The sequence below is a fragment of the Triticum aestivum genome, chromosome 7B, assembly GCF_018294505.1.
Source record: "Triticum aestivum cultivar Chinese Spring chromosome 7B, IWGSC CS RefSeq v2.1, whole genome shotgun sequence".
Lineage (NCBI taxonomy): Eukaryota > Viridiplantae > Streptophyta > Magnoliopsida > Poales > Poaceae > Triticum > Triticum aestivum.
Genome location: NC_057813.1, coordinates 62,022,117 through 62,041,990, shown reverse-complemented (window position 1 = coordinate 62,041,990; position 19,874 = coordinate 62,022,117). Strand labels below are relative to the sequence as shown.

The following is a 19,874-nucleotide window of genomic DNA, read 5'->3' as shown; positions in this document are numbered from 1 at the left end:
TCTGGGTTGGCTGATAATGATCGCTGTCAAATCGATTTCCACGGGGTTTTCTGGGGGTTAAAAAACATTCGGCTTCGTGCTGCATTTGAACCGGCGGTTGAAGTGATAATCACTGTAGACCTTTTCCTTTGCTTTTGGTGTGTCTGTTTTGTTAAGGCAAGTACGAAATGTCAAATGGAGTGGCAGCGGCGGCAGCAGCATGTGGGTAGGTGGCGCGGCGAGGAGGCTCGGTCAAATTGGCCGATCATGCGTCCTGTCCTTGTGTTCAAGAAAAACACTCGCTCGTCCGACGGCCGGACCTTTTTGCGGGTTGCCAGGACGTCTCTTTTCAAATCGGTGTCCCCAATGTTCGTGGGCACGTTTGATTTATCAACTGCTATCTCTTAAAAGAGGTTAATAAGTGCCTCAACTTTGTACTAGCTCTAGTACAAATTTGTACTAAGCTCAAGACACTTATTTTGAGACGGAGGGAGTACTATATACTAGTACCTCCATTGTGGTTTATTGATCCCCTTTGAAGTTTGTGTTAAATTTTGACCACATATTTAACTAATGAAATGTTAATGCATGTTAACAAAAATTATACCCTCAAAAAAAGATTGTTGGATTTCTATTTGAACATAGTTTCCAATGATATAATTTTTAGTGACATGTATGAATATTTTATTAGTTAAATTATGGTCAAAATTTGGCACAGAATACAATGGGGACTAATAAACCAGGACGAAGGTAGTACTCTTAATGTTAAAATTGATTTTAAAAATAGCACAACGTATAAAAAAAATAAAGAGATAAACATTCCAATGCAACAATGTTTCAAATTTAAACTACAAGTGAAACATAAAAAGGTTTTGAAGTAAAATAGTTTAGGTTTAAATTCAATTTTGTCTGGGCACATGTGTTTAGACGTCCGCATGAAAAAGCCCACGAATACTCCACGGACCATTCTGAAGTGGTGTATAAGTTCGAGTTCATTGTGAGTTCTGGGGAGTACCGCGGTGCTGTAGGTCTGGGTGGGGAGGTGGGTGGGTGGATCGACGAAGGTCCAACAAGACCTGGGTGGCATTCGGGGGGTAACGCAGCGTCGGTCTCTGAAAGCGTAGATAGAGGGCGGAGGAGGAGGGTCATACTCATCGGCGGCGCTGGGGGTCTTCCTGGGTATTCCCTGGAATACCCAAGATTTAGGCCCAAAAAAAATTTAATATACATGTTATATTGGCCCAGTCCAAAACAAAGGACAAACTGAGCCACGCAACGAAAAAACTGAGCCACGCAACGAACCAGACATACGACCGAGCGGTGTCTGCTAGGTCGCGCGGGCGTCGGGCGAGCACCTCTCGATCCTCTCTGTCTGACAGTCTCCCTCGATCTCGATTCTCAAACCTAGCAGCGCACGGGCGGCGGCGATTACAGGTCCGGCCGGCCCTCTTCTCCCCTCCCCCTCGGGCCTCGGCCTCCAGCGCCGCCCCTCCCCTCCGCGCGAACTGCATCTGCTCCGCCGCCGGTCCACTGCTCCGGACAGGGCGTCCCGGTCCCGCGTCCGCCGTCCGGCCATCTCCTCCGCAAGGCGCCAGTCCACCTCCGGGATCCGGCCTCCGGCCTCCAGTGCCCCTGCTGGCCGTCTCCTCCAGCTCCAAGCCTCCAACCTTCCTGGTATATTTTGGTTTTTTGCCCTGTGTTTTTAGTAAGAAATCTGAAGATTTGTTTGTAAACTGAAATTGAACTAAATGGACATTGAAGTTTGAAGAAGAAGGATGTTTATTTGATGAATTTGATGCCACAATGCCACTGTCACTGATTTCTAGTTTGTTTATGTGATTGTGATTTAGATGAAGAAGAAGGATGTCAGCTTGTTTGAATTGTGGGACAAATCTTCAAAGGCAAGGAAAATAAGTTCTACATCCACGCCAACTACTCTTTCCGTTGAGGTTGAGAGCAACCTACAGCTAGCACTAGTGCATACACATGACGAAGCTCCGCAACCGGAGAGGGAGAGAGGCTCCCCATCCCCAATTGTAGAAGATGATGAAGCGGTTGATGAAGATGATGAACCAAGTCCCCAATTCGAAGCAGATTTGGCGGCTCTGGAACGTGATCCTGGCAAGCGAATTCCCATATCTTCATATCATGTCAATGACCGGGATGTAGTTAGAAGGAGATACATTGACTTGGGAGCTTGTCAACCAAAGGGTCACAAATTTGAGATCAGAGATTTTAGTGGACATCGCCGTCGCTTTTGTCCTTCTTGGTTTAAGGATCACAAGTGGCTTGAGTATAGTGTGAACAAAGAGGCCGCTTTCTGCTTTGTTTGCTATTTGTTCAAGGATAAAACAAAAAGCCACGGTGGAGATTCATTTGTTAAGGGTGGGTTTAGAAACTGGAACATGAAAGCAAGATTGACAAGGCATGTTGGTGATGTAAGTAGTGCTCATGTTGAAGCTCAAGAGAAGTATGATATGTTCACTACACCACAAACATCAATTCGGGAGTCTATTGCTTCAAACACCTCACAATACAAGGCTTTGTATAAACAGCGTTTGACATGGACACTCAAGTGTGTGAGATTTTTGTTGCGCCAAGGCTTGGCATTTAGAGGACATGATGAAAGTGAAGACTCGCTAAATAAAGGAAATTTCCTTGAGCTTCTAAATTGGCTAGCAGGAAATTTTGAAGAGGTTGATAGGGTTGTTCTCAAGAATGCTCCACAGAACTGCAAGATGACTCACCATGATATACAACAAGAGGTGATAAAATGTTGTGCACAAGAGACTACTAAACTAGTCATTGAAGAACTTGATGGTGGTCATTTTGCAATACCTGCAGATGAGTCTAGTGATGTGTATCAGAATGAACAGTTGGCTGTTTGCTTGCGTTTTGTTGATAAGAAAGGAAGGGCAGTTGTAAGATTTCTTGGTCTTGCTCATGTTGAAGATACTACCTCTTTGACACTAAAAGCTGCAATTCAGAAAATGCTTATGGACCACAATTTGACCTTTGCGATGGTTCGTGGGCAAGGATATGATGGAGCTAGTAACATGAGAGGTAATGTCAGTGGCCTGAAAAAACTGATTATGGATGAGTCCCCTTCTGCCTACTATGTTCATTGTTTTGCCCATCAACTACAATTAACTCTTGTTGCTGTTGCTAAGGAGAGTGGTGATTGTACTTGGTTCTTTCAGCAGCTTGCACACTTGTTAAATGCTCTTGGCATGTCTTGTAAAAAAATGAGAATGCTTCGGATAGCTCAGGCTGAAGAACTCATTGATGCATTGGAATTGGAAGAAGTAGAAACAGGGAGTGGGCTGAATCAGGAAATGGGTTTGGGAAGGCCATGTGATACACGTTGGGGCTCTCACTTCAAAACTGTGAACCATGTCATCTTTATGTATGGTGCACTACGACGAGTCCTTCGCAAGATTGGAGACGAGTACCATGGTGCGGAGGCACAAGCGGCTCTATCCATAGAGACAATATTTCGATCATTTGAGTTTGTTTTCATGGCACACTTGATGCAAGAAATATTTGGATACACATATGAGTTGTGTAGAGCTTTGCAAAAGCAAGACGAAGATATTGTTCATGCTATTGAGCTTGTTGCTGACACAAAGTATTACTTGGAGGCTTTGAGGACCGATGCTGGATGGGATGATTTTCTCACATAGGTCACATCTTTTTGTACAAAGCATAAGATCAAAGTTGTTGATATGGAGGGTCCTTACTTTCCCGTTGGTCGGCCTAGAAGGGGTTTATGTAATGGTCCGACCAATTACCACCGCTTCAAGGTTGATATGTTTGTGGGTGTCATTGATAGGCAAATCAGTGAGCTGAATGGCAGATTTGATGAGGTAAACACGGAGCTACTTTCTTGCATGGCAGCATTTTGTCCACTTCATCTATTTGCTGCTTATGACCAAGAGAAGTTAGTTAGGCTTGCTACAAAGTTTTATGCTTCTGATTTTACAAGGGATGAACTGGCAAGACTTCCATGGCAACTAAACATGTATGTTACTAATGTGCGTAGAGATGCAAAGTTTCAAAACCTGAAAAATCTGTGTCAGCTTTCAGTTATGCTTGTTGAGACAAACAAGCATGAACAATATCATATTGTTTACAGGCTTCTTAAGTTGGTATTGATTCTGCCAGTAGCTACTGCTAGTGTTGAAAGGGTATTCTCTTCAATGAACTATGTGAAGAATAAGCTAAGGAACAAAATGGGTGATGATTATTTGAACAATTGTTTGGTTACATTTGTTGAGAGGGAATTTTTCAATCAAGTGAAGGATGAAGATGTCATCAATCTGTTCCAAAAAGGCGACCGCAAAGTTATATTGTAAGAAGGATATCATCATTTTATGAATCAAAAGGTACTTATGTATTCATGTCGTTATAGCCTGATACATCGAAATATTGCTATTGCCGTTACGCTAGTGTTGTTTTGTTCATATATTGCTACTGTTGTGTTATTTGGTTTATATACTACATTTAGAGCAAAAAAAAATTTGAATGAATACCAAGCCTTCATTTCCTGGAGCCGCCACTGGTCATACTACGAAAAGGCAGGCTCTGAATGGGGTTTTGGATACGGCAGGGGTGTCCAAGTCCAACATGGCGAAATCCCGAACTACTGAAGAGCTCTTTCTGATTTGTATCCGGACTAGGTAATTTGGACGTCGGGACCGGTCAGCCCCAAAATAGGTGTCCGCTTTGGAGGCTTGAAAGTGTTCAGACCGTCCGTTCTTGACATGTAGAGAAGATTTGGTGAGCTGTGTTGGAGATGCTCTCATTGACCGATAGATGGCACGTCCAGCATTTCATTTCATTCACTTTTTTTTTTGAACTGGATTTCATTCAACCGACGGTAAGCTAAATGCTCCACCACATGTTCCCTTGTGTGTACCCCGCTTCAAATACTGCCAGTCACGGGTAGTACGAAGGGAAAATGAGCTGCATCTGTTTGTGTCCCGTCTTCCTGCTGGACATGGTAACGATGAGTCGGAGACCCTGATCACACGTGATAGCCATAATAGCGCGCGTGGGCGAGCGAAGGCGGTCCTAGGTTGGCACTAGTAGTAGACAGCAGCTGACAGTGGAGAGAGAGGGTGGATGGCGATCACGTGATCAAGCTCTTTGCGATGGTTGTGAGATGGCGACAGCACCATGGCCATCATCCACCATTCAAAGCCAAAAATGAGTGAGCGGCTCCCATCAGGATTAAAATCCTGGTGCTTGCATTTATTATTGGATTTATTTTAAGATTTTTGGCGATGCGCATTCAGTGGAAGGAGACGTTCTCGTCGACGACGAGGTGTTAGGATGACTCCGTAAATTTTAAGATGATATGTCGGCTCAGTCTTTCAGAGATGCTCATCGGGGTAGGGCGTGCGTGTGTGCGTTCATAGGCGTGGGTGTATGCACGTGTGTATGAGCGCTTGCGTCTGTACTGTGTTAAAAAAAGCAAAATGAGTGGGAAAGAAAGAGGGATGGTGAACGAGACATGGAATCTTCACGTGCGCGTTTGGTTGCCTGCATAAGTTCCAATCAGACCCCTGCGGGAAGAAACAGGGTTGTTTGGTTGCCATTTTACACTACTGGGTCCGCATCGCATGAAGTTTAAAGCACCTCTGGGTCTGTCTCGCGAGGCACGCTCGAATCTGCAGTTTCTCGCGAGCCAGGCCCGAGCGAGGCACGTGGGCGACGAGGGCTGCACGCGAGGAGTCACCCTCGAGAAGCCGCATTGCTTCCCGAAGCGCCGGCAGTTATTACCCTCACCGCTCTCTCTCTCCCCTCTCCCCACTCTCACCGACGGCGGCGGCGACGGCGTGCAGCAGATCAAAGAACAGCAGGTCGACCTACAACCACCTTCACCGGCATCCGCAACAACAACACTTTGCAATGTCGGTAAGCTATTTTTCCCTCTCCTCGCCTACTACATCGCATTCGATTCGATCCGCGTTAGGGGAATGGGGAATCGGGGTAAACACCATAGAAGTGACCATAACATCGTCATGACTACCGGTACATATGAGGTTCAAGATCCGGATTGAGTATAATAGTAATGGGGATTAGGGTTCATCTTACATAGTACGCACAGATCTTAGCCTCGGGCACCCTGGAGGCGATTGGAGCGGCGGGTGGGATTGGTCTTGGTCTTCTCCTGCACCACCATCTCTTCTTCCTCGCCAGAGTCCACCTCGATTGGCATGCTTCGGTTTCCTGGCTCCGACGCCCTCACAATCATTGCCATCGCATCCTCTTCTTCCCCTTCCGTAGGCACAGTATTTGTGGTGAAGTACACGCCGGCACAATGTTCATGAGGACATCGCTATTGCCTGTACTTTTCCCACTTTGCTCTCTGTCCAGCGTCGCCGGATTCAGCCTGATTCATGGCCCAGCGAAGTATGTTGACTGACATAGCGCCCTTTGTTGGGTCAGGAATCAGTGTCTTCAAATCCTTCAACGTCGCCTTCTTCACCACAACGTCCGACTCTTTGTCCAGCTCTTCCATGCTGCTGCAATTTGAGCACACTTCCATGGTGTTCTCAAACTTGGTGCGGTCACCCAGCGAGCACCCTAGGAAGAAAGCCCTCCATCCAATGCCCCAAGGGAAGGGGTTGGCATTGGGGTTGAGGTTGGGGTTGGGGTTGGACATGTTAGTGTTCATCGCGTTAGGTTGGAGGAAGAGTGAGAGACGGATAAGTGGTGACAGGCAAGGTGGGTCAATAAAGGGGCACACGAGCATAGGTTTTAATGGCGTTGTTGCAAGGTTCATAGTGCACATGCTGACCCATCCTTTGAACCTCTTCATAATGCAGATCGACACGGAGAACAAGGGAAAGGAGGTGGTGCCATTGAAGGAGCAGGACAAGGGAAGGACGAGGTGTCGCCCTCAGAGGTGACGCCCATCTAGAGCCCGGGCACGAAGACGACGCGCCAGAGGTGCCCCCACCGGCAAGCACCGGAACTACGACCACTACCATGAGGTGGGAGGGCCAACAACCTTCTACAAGGTGATCATGGCCCCCAGCTCGAGGCCATACCTATGTCGTTGGACTTCACGAGGCACTTCCTGTCCGTGTCGTAGGAGTTCAAGCTAAAGACAAACACCGGCTGCTTCTGGAGGGTCACTGTTCGGCTGTTGAACGGCAAGGTCACCCTCGATCAGGGTTGGGCCACCTTTGCCGCCATCCATCAGATCAAGAAAGGCTTCATGGTGACCTTCAAGTTGCTCACTCCTGACATGCTGAATGTTATCGTCTTCAATGACGATGGCATTGAAGTGGTGACTAAGTGCGGGAGGCACCACGTCTGCTTTGCCGTGAACGCTTAGGAGAGCCCCTCGTATGCTCCAGTTGCTTTAGTTTAATATCGAACTGCTTTGCGTTTGAACTTATCTGTTAATGTGTGGCACAATATTTACAACTGCATAGTACTACTATGTTCTGTTGTGTGTGTTCTTCCTCATGCCGATGTGTGCTGATAACCTCACCACTCCACCGAAGAGGTTATCAGACAATAGGCGTTGCATGCAACCAAAAAGCGGGCCTTGTGTGTGCGCGTACAAAAGCAGGCAAGCCAAACACCATGCGCTAAACTAGCCCCTAATGCGTGAGAACTAAATGCGGGCAACCAAACAGGTTGCAAATGTTGGTTTAGAGGTAGCATTTGCTCACTCAGCCACATATGAGCCAGGCTTGAGCTAGCCAGGCCCGGTCACTACGGGCGCCAAACATGCCCCACGTGAACCTCTTGTTAGAGCGTTTACAACCGGACTTGCAAATCCGCTCTCCTAAACGTACACGGATGCGTCCAGACGTGATTCCGGATAGCATTGGACGACCTCTCATATGTCATGCCGGACAGCCAAACTTCTAGTATTAAAACCCTTATATTCACACAAATCCATGTATGTCGATCATACACATAAATATCACATGTAAGTAATAGTTCAAACATAGAATTTATTTGTAGTGCACAATTTAAACATTAAACTCGTTGCCTTTTTTATTGTGGGTCCATATATGCTCCACAAGATTATTGAGTGGTTGCACGTGATCTTGAAGATTTTGATGCATATGCAAAAAATTCAGAATCTGATTTGCATCTTGTTCCGAGATGTGAACTTGTTCTCCGGCCTTCTCAAAATCTTGAGTTTGGGTTGCCCCTTCACCCTCGTCCTCAACAATCATATTGTGCGAAGTGGCACAACATGTCATCAGCCGCCACAAATTCTTTGATTCTCACATTATTGCAGTTCCATGAACAATACCCCAACGAGTTTGAAGCAATCTGAATGCCCTCTCTACATCCTTCATAGTTGCTTATTGCATTGTTGCAAAGTGGTTTTGTTTGTTGCCATAGGGATCGGATATGGTCTTCACAAACGACACCCATTGAGGATAGATACCATCGGCAAGGTAGTACTCCGTGTTGCAGTCACACCCATTGGTGATGCAGTTGCACGGCGACGCTTCGCTATTACAAAGTCTCATGAGCAATGGTCTTCAGGCATGTGCCCCCCCCCATCTGGACCATCTCACCAGCGACATCGGTGGCGGTACCTAATGCAAGCATCCCAAGAGCAGTCATGCATTTCTGCTTAGGAGAGAATGAGAGTTGTCCACAATAATCCATGTTGACCCTGAAGTATAGATTATGCACCTCCAGTATCTCCTCCACCCGCAAAATCAAGGGTCTGCTCATACGAAAGCGTTGATGAAAAAAGTCTGTCAAGGCATCTTGCTTCGAGCTTAAAGTAGTCCTTGTAGAGCAGTCGTTCTCCAAGGACCCTATCACGGTTGAAAACTCGTCTCCCTTTGATCGAACAATTTAAATTCATAATGTGCTCCACCTGTCCATTTTCTGTTGGATGCTCACGATCATCATCATCTTGGCATCTTCGTCCGACTCTGACGAATCGAAGAACTCCTTTTGCATTAATTCTTCAAGCTCCTTCTTTCCATACTCCACATCGAACGAACCCTCCAAATTCATTGTTTTTCCTATAAAAGAATTAAAAAAATGCCTGCAATCCGAGGATAGCTGGACGTACCGCGGCCGCTTCAGGGGTGGCGGGTGGCGGGGAGGAGTTCTGTGGACGACGGTAAGGGGTCCGGACAATAGAGCTAGGGAAGGGCCAACACGGACAAGGGAGAGTAAGGAGAGAAAAAAGGTTGGTCCGAAAGGTTTGGTGGAATTTATGGTGGGTCATGTCTATCAGATCTGACGTGACGAACGCGTCCAGACCTCCCCATATTCGTCTGAGCTATGAGCTAGATATAGAGGGGGGAGGGGGCAGTCAGTCCAAACATATAGACTGATTTGAGAAGCCCAGCTCGATCATGATTTCGTAACTGGTCACTAAGAGCAACTCGAATGCGCCGACCCATTTCGTTCGCGCGTGTCCGTTTGGATCGCCGCGAACAAAAAATTTGGCCCAACGCGTCGACCCAAACGGACACATGTCCGCTTTTTGTCCGGCTGTCAACCCACTCCCAACCCAATTTTGGGCCTCATTTGCATCGGCGCAGACACAAAGCGGACTCGCGCGGTGCGCGCCTACTCCTCCCCCTGGCCCGCCAGTCGGTGGCATAGTGACCAGCATTTCCCTCCAATTTCCCCCAAACCTCCCGCCCACTCGCGTTGCCGGCCGCATGACATGGACAACGACCTCGATGCCGTCGCTGGCCTCGCGGCCCTTGCCTCGTCCGGCCTCGACCCCGCCCGCTCCGGCAAAGGCAAGCCCCTGGCCCCTGCAAGACCGTTGCGTCACCCAAGAAGAAGCAGTTGACACCGATAGAGAGGGCCTTGGAGTCGGCCAAGAGGAAGTGCCGGAGGCACGCGGCTGACGCAAGGGAGGAAGCAGTAGCCATCGCCACCCTCGCCGCCGCCGCACAGCAGGAGGAAACCAACGCCCAAGTGACCGCGGCAACGAGGGAGACCCTGATCTACCTAGGGTTAAACCCTGGCCAGCACGGACTCATCAACGCCGTCGTGGCCGCGGCCAGTACCGTCTCGTCTGCGTTTCCTCGAATGGTGCTACCAGAGTCGTCGCGCGCGTCTGTCACGCACCTGATTCTCGGCTTCCATGTCTATCCGCAAGACTCCCAACTCTCCGGGGAATGCACGTCGGAGGTGAGCGTGGTGGTGCCTTCCACGCCCGCGCCCATGTCCATCGACCTCAACGCCACGCCGGTGGTCGACGAATCATCATCCAGAGGGCCGAGGAAACGCCACCGGGAGATGCCAGCCGACGTGCTCCCCAGAGCCCGCAACCTGTTCGACAAAATTTCGGCGGTCGACGACGAGGAAACAACCATCCGTTTCATCATGGAGAGCATCATCTTCGACCGTGGTATGACGACCATTGCCTCGGCTGGCGGTGCCACCGCGGTTGCCTGCGATCTCGACAAGACTCAAAGCCAAGACGGTCAAACGCTATTCACGTCGGTGTCCTATGATCAAGCTTCCATGCTCGACACCTTCCTGCAAGAATAGGTCGGCATGGACCTGGACGGCTTCCCACTCGACCACGAGTTTCCGGAGGACTACGTCCTCGAGGAGGAAGAGGATGAGTTGGACTTCGACGGGGAGTCTTTGTTCGAGGACGAGCTCACCAACCAAGCCGTCGGGGCAAAGCCGAAGCACAAGAGCAGGCGTACAAAGGCATACGCGTCGTCCGAGGACAAGCTTCTTTGTGAGTGTCGGAGGGACATTGGGCAAGACCCCAAGGTTGGTGCCGAACAAAAGGCATCAACCTTTTGGATTCGTGTCCATCGTGAGTTCCGTGAGCTCAAGAAGTTTCCGCCGTACCAAATGCATAGCACGCGCGGGTGGGTTTCCATATCGAAGCAATGGAGGGTGATACAACAAGAATGCAACAAGTTTTGTGCCACCCTTGAGAGCATCAAGGCACGCCCCGTGAGCGGCATCGGCATGCAAGATATGGTACATGCGCCCCTCTTCGTTTCCATTCCTTATGCTTGCATGTCCATTTGCATATCCATTTTTACCCATATGCTTGCATGCTATTTGTTAAAAATAATTCTGTAATTAGGGGGAAATCTCCCCTTGCCCAAAACCGTCGTTGCGGTTTGTCCCGCAACCGATGCCTCCCTTCGCTCTCGTAGAACCGACGCCCGCTCGAGGGATCGTCGTGTCTCTTCGGGACATATAAAGGGGCATGTAACCTGCGATCAAGAGATCAATCACTTTCGATTCAAAACACGTTATCACGCACGTAGAACAAGCCAACGAGAGCAAGAGAAACAGCAGAGAAAGGAGAAGAGAGGGAGCACTCGCCACCGGTGAGATGCCTAACCTCGTTTCCTTTTTTCTCCGCCTGATCCGCGAGGATGGTCGTCGATACCGTCGTCGCTACCATGGAGTGGGTGGACTCCAGCGTTTCCGTCGCCGGATGCAAGCCATCCGTCGATTTGGCCGCCACCGCGCTGCTGGACGTGGTGCTCCTGGCCGCCACCGCGCCACTTGGCGTGGTGCTCCTGGCTGCCACCGTGCCGCTGGACGCGCCCCCCGCGGTGCTCTCCTCGCCCCTGGACGCGCCCACAACGGTGCTCCCTGCGCCCGTGGCCAGGCGCCCATGGGGTTCGACCCCTGGTTAGTGGCCGGCCCGAGCGCCTCCATGGTGCATGGGGCTGCAGCCGCGCCTGCACCACCCCCTGGGTCTCCGCCTCCACCACCTCTCCTCCGTGGGCCGCGTGGCTCACGCCGTGGACGCCAACGCCCGCCGCCGAGACCGCCGGCCCGCCCGGATACATACCTGTGCCGATGCGCGCCATCGTGAACGAGGAGGAGGCGCTCGCCTTCGTCTCCGCGCCGACCGGCGCCTCCGAAGTCGTCCGCCTTGGAGCCGGCATGGAGGGCGTCAACGCCAACGCCCCGATTCAGCGGGAGACGGCAGCGGGCTCGAGCAGCCGCGTGACACGGCGCTTTGGGCGTCTCTTCGGGCGTGTCGTCACCGCCATCGACCGCCGCCCCAGCCGTCGCCGCGGTTCGTGGGCTCCGGAGAGCCTCGGCCTCGCTAGCGTCGCGCCAGAGGGTGCTCGCCCAGACCCCGTCGTCATCGCGTCTTCTTCGGACGAGGAAGACTCGTCGGGGTTGCGCCGGTGACCTCCGGCGCCGTGAGGGGCTGCGGCGGCCACTCTAATCGTCGGCGCCGTCGAGTAGGGAAGGGAATCGAGCAGAGTGGTGCGGGTTCGGGGTCCTCGACCCTTATCTGTAACCGCTCCTCCCCCTGTCTCTCTTATGCGGTGCGGCGGTGAGTGGGCCGGCCAGAGGCCGTGCAGGCCCAGGCCCAGGCGCTTACGGGTTCTCCGGCTGCCTTCTGTTGGCTGTGGAATTTGTTTCTCTGTTTTTATTAGTCTAGTACTAATTATTGTATATGGTGCAGTTTTTAGACTGTGTTTAGTACTGTTTAGTACCTAGTTTGACTGCTACTTACATACTAGTCCAGTTCTAGATTACATCTGACTAGGACTTGTGTAATTATTAGTGTGTTTATATTATGTAATGGATTGATAATATAAATAAAGTATCAGATTTAATCCGGGAAGAATGACATGTTCCATGTGTTTACCACAGCTCATTTATATTGAACATGTTTTTGCGATTGAGATCTTCTCTCGCATATCAAACTTGCAAATTTTTTAATATTTCTCCCTCCTTATATATGAATTGTAGCATACACAAGGTAATGGCAATGTAGCCTATTACTGTGAGATCTAAGTGATCTTCAATGTGTTATGTTTACACAATTGAGGTTGAGAATTTTACAAGTTTTGCACTTGAGCATCAAATTTTTGCGTTCTTATTACAGAACTAAGATGGTTTTAATTTACCACCCGTAAATTAATTATCTCTGGTTCCTCATATAGGCAAAGATGACTGCCAAAGAGTTTGAGGAGCTTGCCCTCAATGGCCACAATTACCCTACATGGGCTATGGACATCAAGATCAGTCTTGCATCCCGTGGGATAGCGTGTGCAATACAACCCCCGGAGACTCCTCTCCCGGATGGGGCCACGCCGCTGACAGAACAGCAGAACTATGCTGCCTTATTCATCATAAGGCACCATATTCATCCAGATCTCAAGTCTGAGTATTTACAGGAGGAATCTCCTAGTACTCTGTTTCTGGCCCTCAAAACGAGGTATGAACAGCAGAAGGCAGTAGTCCTGCCAGAAGCACTACATGATTGGACTCATCTCCGTCTTCACGATTTCAAGTCCATTGGTGAGTACAATCATGTTGTTCATAAGATATGTTCCAAACTGCGTTTTTGTGAGAAGGAACCTACTAAGGGGGAGAAGATAGAAAAAACTTTGTCTACTATGCTCCCTTCAGATAGGATCCTCCAACAGCAATACCGTGCTCGTAACTATACTGTCTATTTCGAGCTCATTCACATGTTACTTCAGGATGAAAAGCATGATGAGCTACTCGCTGAGAATGGCTATCAGCGCCCAGTTGGGGCACAACCTTTACCTGAAGTCCATATGAATGTTGCAAATAGACAGAAGTTTAATGGTACCTTTCGGGGTAAACATTCCAATTTTGAGCATAAGCGAAAGCGCAATGGGAGCAGGAGATCTAGATACCCAGGAAAGGGAAAAGACACTTCAAAGCACATGGTTGATAAATCTAAGCTTTGCAACAAGTGTGGATGCTACACACATTCTACTGAAAAGTGCACAATGCCCAAGCATCTGGTTATGCTGTACCAGCAATCTCAGGGACGCAAAGCACCTCAAGGGAAAAGGTTTGAAGCCAACTTCAACCTTCATCCGCATAGTGCAAAAGGAGCTGGTAATTTGCACGATGTTCCTCCTGGACCGAGCAACGCCATGATTCCTTATCTGCCTGAGGGTACTGCTGAAACGGAGAACACGTTGATTGAGTACACCGCAAACCATGTGTTTGGCGACTTCGACTAGTCCCTTAATCCCCTGGTGATCTACTTAATTATGTCCATTTGTGATGGTTGTATTAAGAACATAAGTTTGTTGTTGTCTTTATATTGTATTGTATCAGCACATTTGATATAATAAAGATTGTATTCTATATATGACTATGAGGTTTTCTTATTGAAAATACTTTGTTTTATATAGTTTTTCTACGGGGACAATCCGATGGAAGAGGAATTATGCCTTGTGGACAGTGGTACCACAAACTCCATACCGAGGGAGATGAAATATTTCCAAACTCTGAAAAAGATGAATGGAGATATTCTAACTATCGCTGGACGCGATACAGTGATTGTTGGTACTGGACGTGCCATATTCTCCCTCCCAAGCGGTACACAAATGACGATTGAGGATGCTTTATTGTATCCCAACTCATCACGTACCCTGGTCAGTTATTGAGATATCCGTAAGAATGGTTTTCATATTGAAACCCATGAAGACAACAAAGAGGAGTATCTACTCTTTACTAAAGATGACGGATATGGCAAAAAGGTACATGAGAAAATTCCTTCTCTACCGTCTGGTTTGTACTATACGTACATCAAACCCGTGGAACATGTTGCATACAAAGTAATTTTTCAGAATGTTAACGCATTCCAAACCTGGCATGATCGCCTAGGCCATTCTGGAATAGGGATGATGAGAAAAATTACTAGCAATTCTATTGGTCATAATTTGCTTGAGTCAAAATTTCCTCAATCTTCTGATTTTGTGTGCACATCTTGTGCCACGGGAAAGCTAATTTTGAGGCCCTCACACCTCAAAATACAAGCTGAACCACTTTAGTTCCTTGAACGTATTCAAGGAGACATTTGTGGTCCCATTCAACCATTATCTGGACCTTTCCGGTATTTCATGGTTCTGATTGATGCATCTACATGATGGTCACATGTGTGTCTTCTATCCACACGAAACCATGCATTTGCCAAGATATTGAGGCAAGTCATTAAGTTGCAAGCCCATTATCCAGAAAGTCGAATCAAGTCAATTCGAATGGACAATGCTGCAGAATTCTCCTCACGCGCTTTCAATGATTATTGCATCGCTTTGGGGATTGAAGTTCAACACTCTGTTCCATATGTTCATACACAAAATGGTTTGGCTAAAGCATTGATTAAGAGTATCAAACTCATTGCAAGACCTTTATTGACGACTTGCAACTTGCCAACCTCTTGTTGGGGTCACTCTATTTTACACGCTGCTGACTTGATACAATTGAGGCCAACTGCATATCACAGTTCTTCCCCTCTGGAATTGGTACATGGAAATCCTCCTAGCATTTCCCATCTGCGTAAGTTCGGATGTGCTGCATACATCCCGATCTCACCACCACAGCGGACATCTATGGGCCCACACAGGAAGTTGGGGATCTATGTGGGGTACAAATCGCCGTCGATTATCAAGTACCTGGAACCCCTGACTGGGGATCTGTTCATAGCCCGTCACGCTGATTGCATATTTAATGAGGAACATTTTCCGGCATTAGGGAGAGATTTCAAGTACCAGAAAGAATGCCCGAAATTGATTGGAATGCTCATGCCATTTCAATCTCTGACCCACGTACCCATGAGACCGAACTTCAAGTTCGGAAGATCATTAATTTGCAACATCTTGCAAATAATCTGCCAGATTCATTTAGTGATCTGAAAGGTGTTACAAAATCCTTAAATCCGGCCAGAAACGTGCCATAAAGAGTGGAGGTACCAATAAAAACCACTCAACTCCTTATTCCCAAAAAGAGAGGGGGGGTAGTACGGCCTCTGACCCGGAGCATGCTTCTAGAAAGCAGCAAAGGAAATTGAGGAGAAAAACCTTGGAGTCAGTAAATGCAGGTCAGCTCAATGTTGACAAACACCTGATGGGTAGTATACACCCAGTGGAAGGGCAACCTCCACAACCCAGTTCCAGTGTGCACAAACTAACTAGGACATCGGAACACCCAGACTCGATCGTATTGGGAAATCACGAAGAGTCACTAGGGGTGCAGGAAATTTCCATCAACTATGTTGATTCTAGAGAATCATTTGACCGTAAGACTACGACTGTCGACATATATTTTTCTGAAAAGATTGCAGATACCCTTCTCACTGATCATGATCAAAGGTCTATCGTTGATTGCCAAAAGCGCTCCGACTGGCCTAAATGGAAGGATGCAATCTAAGCAGAAATTGCCTCGCTTAACAAAAGAAAGGTATTCACTGAAGCAATACCTACACCTCCCAATGTTTTCCCTGTGGGATTCAAATGGGTTTTTCTCCGGAAATGGAATGAGAACAATGAGGTGGTGAGATATAAATCAAGGCTCGTAGCACAAGGTTTCACGCAGAAACCCGACATTGATTTCACTGAAACATATTCTCCAGTGATAAGTGCAACCACTTTCCGATATCTTATATCTCTGGCAGTGCAAAATCGTCTATCTATGTAGTTGATGGATGTCGTGACCGCATATATTTATGGGTCACTAGATTCGGACATTTATATGAAGGTTCCTGATGGAATCTCGGTCCCGAACAAAAATGCAAAACGCAACATGTAGTGTGTAAAGCTGAATAAGTCATTATATGGCTTAAGGCAGTCGGGACAGATGTGGTACAACCGACTCAGTGAGTTCCTTCTTCAGAAAGGTTAGTCCAATAGTGCTAATTGCCCATGTGTTTTCATCAAGAAGTCCTCTACAAGATTTTGCATTATTTCTGTGTATGTTGATGATCTCAACATCATCGACAGCACACCAGACATTGATGAAGCACGCAATCACCTAAAGATGGAATTTGAGATGAAGGATTTGGGTAAAACCAAATTTTGCTTAGGTATTCAACTTGAGCACCTTCCCTCGGGAATCATGTTACACCAATCTGCATATATCCAAAAAATATTGGAGAAATTCAATATGGACAAATCCTATCCATCTAAAACTCCCATGATGGTTCGATCTCTAAACGTGGAGAAAGATCCATTCAGACCAAGGGGTGATGGAGAAGAGGTGTTGGGACCTGAAGTTCCATACCTCAGTGCCGTTGGGGCGCTTATTTATATTGCAAATTGCACAAGGCCTGATATTGCATTTGCAGTGAATCTACTTGCTAGACATAGCGCAACTCCCACCAAATGTCATTGGTCTGGAGTGAAGAATGTCTTTCAATATCTCCAAGACACAAAGGATCTTGGTTTATTTTTCCAGTCCCAGAAAAATCAGGACCCTGATATGATTGGATATGCAGATGCCGGCTATTTGTCTGATCCCCATAATGCCAGATCTCAGACCGGCTTCGTGTTCCTACATGGTGGCACTGCTATATCATGGAAGTCTTCGAAACAGACTCTGGTGGCAGCATCTACCAATCATTCTGAAATAATTTCATTATTTGAAGCAACATGTGAATGTGTATAGCTTCGCAAAATGATAAACCACATACAACAGTCATGTGGAATTGGTTTGATAGAATCACCTACCATTATCTATGAAGATAATGCGGCCTATGTTGCGCAGATGCAAATAGGATACATCAAGAGTAATATCACCAAGCATATTTCTCCTAAATGGTTTTTCCCCCATAATCTTCAGAAAAGTGGGGAAATAAGCATTCTGCAAGTCAAATTATGCGACAACCTTGCTGATTTATTTACCAAGTCTCTACCAAATTCTACATTCTAGAAATGTGTTCATGGAATTGGTATGCGAAGACTTAGGGACTTGCAGGTGTCAGGGGGAGTCTCTTCTTGAGATATCCTCATTTTAATGACATCACATTATGCTATCTTTCTTTGTGAGTATATGTTTCAGGATCTCATCAAAGATTTTATGAAGAACTTTTGAAGGAGAATCTTTTGAGATGATAGAGCTTCCCGGACAATCGTGAAGATGATCTACATGGTCAAGCGTAGATTAGGGGGAGTGTTAAAAATAATTCTGTAATTAGGGGAAAATCTCCCCTTGCCCAAAACCGTCGTTGCGGTTTGTCCCGCAACCGACGCCTCCCTTCGCTCTCGTAGAACCGATGCCCGCTCGAGGGATCGTCTTGTCTCTTCGGGACATATAAAGGGGCCTGTAACCTGCGATCAAGAGATCAATCACTTTTGATTCAAAACACTATTCATTTGTAGGTATTCCAAGCATTGGAGGCATTCAAGGTCCAACGTGATGGCAAGTCCTTCCATCTCTACCATTGTTGGACGGTCATCAACGGGAGGGAGAAGTTCAAGGTGCAATATGCCGCTCTCATGGCGCGTGGGGGGGAGCTGTGGAGGAGGTTAGGGAGGGCTAAAAGCCACGACCACGGAGGAAGATCAACTCTAAGAAGGAGGAGAAACGGGATGCGGCGCCGATCGCCTTGCTTGCAACCGTGACGGACATGATGAACAAAAAGGACTTAAGGGAGGAGAAGCGCCGACAAGAAAAGAAAGATCAAATGAACACCTTCATGGAGATCCAAAGAGGAGGCTCGAGATGGACGAGGAGAAGCAAGTCAAGATGCTTCAGATGGAGGCGGAGAAGCAAGCCAAGGTACTTGAGATCAAGGCCACCAATGCCAAGACCAAGGCAAAAGAAGTGGCGCTCGCGAGCATGATGACGGGAGTGAAGATCACGAAGGTAGACCTCAACACCATGTCGCCGAGAAAGAGGCCATGGTTTGAGAAGATGCAGGCCGACTTGCTAAAGTTCGACGACGAGTGATCCCTGGCAACGAGCGCCATCCCGTTTTGTATGCCGGCAAGTGTGCTGGCATGACCACAGGATGAAATGGCGTGGTCGAATTCCCGCCCCTTTTTGTGCCAGCATGAACTGCATGGTGGGGTTTTTGAAGGTTGGCATTGTATGCCAGACATTGGGCTCACCACCGACCCAAAAGAAAAACAGTGCGGATGCAGCGTGGACAGCTGAACCAAACGGACAAATTCGTCATCCGTTTGACTTGGCGCATTGAAGTTGCTCTAAGGGCATCTCCAGCCGCACCCCCAGGAAGGCCTCCCCAGGCGATTTTTTCGCGCCGGCGCCGAAAAAACGGCCCAGTCGCGCCCTGGAAGCCCGATTTTCGCCGGCTTGGGCCGAAAACAGCGCCGACGGACCCAGCCCGAACCCGGCGCACTAGGGGGCGCCCGGGTGCGTCGGGGCGAGCTGTTTTGGCGCGAAAAAGACGCGGGCCAGCCGCGTCAGCGACTCGGCGTCTCGTCTTCCCCCAACGGCCTCGGTTCCCGCAGGGAATCAATGACAAGGCTGCCGCCGGTCAGCCTTGCCATTGATTCCTCACGGGCGGCGCTTCACGGGGCGGCGCGCCGACGCCTCCCTTCCCTCGCACGCGTACACACGGGCGCGGCCCGGCTATAAAAGCCAGCGGCCTCCACTCGCCTGTGCCCAGACCAGTCCCCCCTCGCCGCCGTCCAACCCCTCCCTCTCCCTGCCTCTCCCGAGCGCCACCCTCCGGCCCCTCCCTCTACCTCTCCCGAGCCTGCCCCGCCCCGCCGTCGCCATGGCAGAACGCTTCCCCGGAGACGAGGCGGCGGCCAACGGCTTCGGCCGCCGTTCGCTCCGCGAACAGGAGTCCTGGCTCCTGTTCCAGGCGAACATCACGGCGCCGCCGGACATGCGCGCCGGGCCATCGGGGTGGAGGCTCAGCGCCGGGGGAGTACCCATTCCCCCGTTGCCCGACGCCGTGGCGAAGCCGAAGTACTTCGCCGAGGAGGTCGAGATCGTGCGCGCGTCCCTCACCGACGCCCAACTCTCCCTCCCCCAGTACGCCGCCGACAACCACGCGGCTTGGGCGGCGTATTTCGAGCGCCGCCAGCAGCAGCGATTGGCGTCCACCAACGGCGCGCCGGTGGTCGGCGGCCGGCAGAACAGCGAGGGGCGCCACCTCTGGTGGGGCGTCCTCGGCCGCACACTCGAGGGCGTGC

At 48.9% G+C, this 19,874-nt stretch overlaps 1 protein-coding gene across 1 annotated transcript; it reads right to left on the bottom strand.

Moving 5' to 3' along the window:
- Positions 1 to 10,976: 10,976 nt before the first annotated feature.
- On the bottom strand, positions 10,977 to 12,241 carry LOC123159398 (uncharacterized). The gene is made up of 2 exons (XM_044577223.1): positions 11,318 to 12,241; positions 10,977 to 11,186 (listed from the first exon to the last, which is right to left on the bottom strand). Exons 1-2 carry the CDS (start codon positions 11,871 to 11,873, stop codon positions 11,050 to 11,052), a joined length of 693 nt encoding a protein of 230 aa, XP_044433158.1. The 5' UTR covers positions 11,874 to 12,241; the 3' UTR covers positions 10,977 to 11,049.
- Between the last annotated feature and the right edge of the window lie 7,633 nt (positions 12,242 to 19,874).

Bases quoted from the DNA above. Each gene is read 5' to 3' on its own strand.
- LOC123159398 (XM_044577223.1), bottom strand. From the start codon at position 11,873: ATGCCGGCTCCAAGGCGGACGACTTCGGAGGCGCCGGTCGGCGCGGAG. The intron at 11,187-11,317 runs GTTAGGCATCTC...TCTTGATCGCAG, and splicing joins CGGAGAAAAAAGGAAACGAG to GTTACATGCCCCTTTATATG.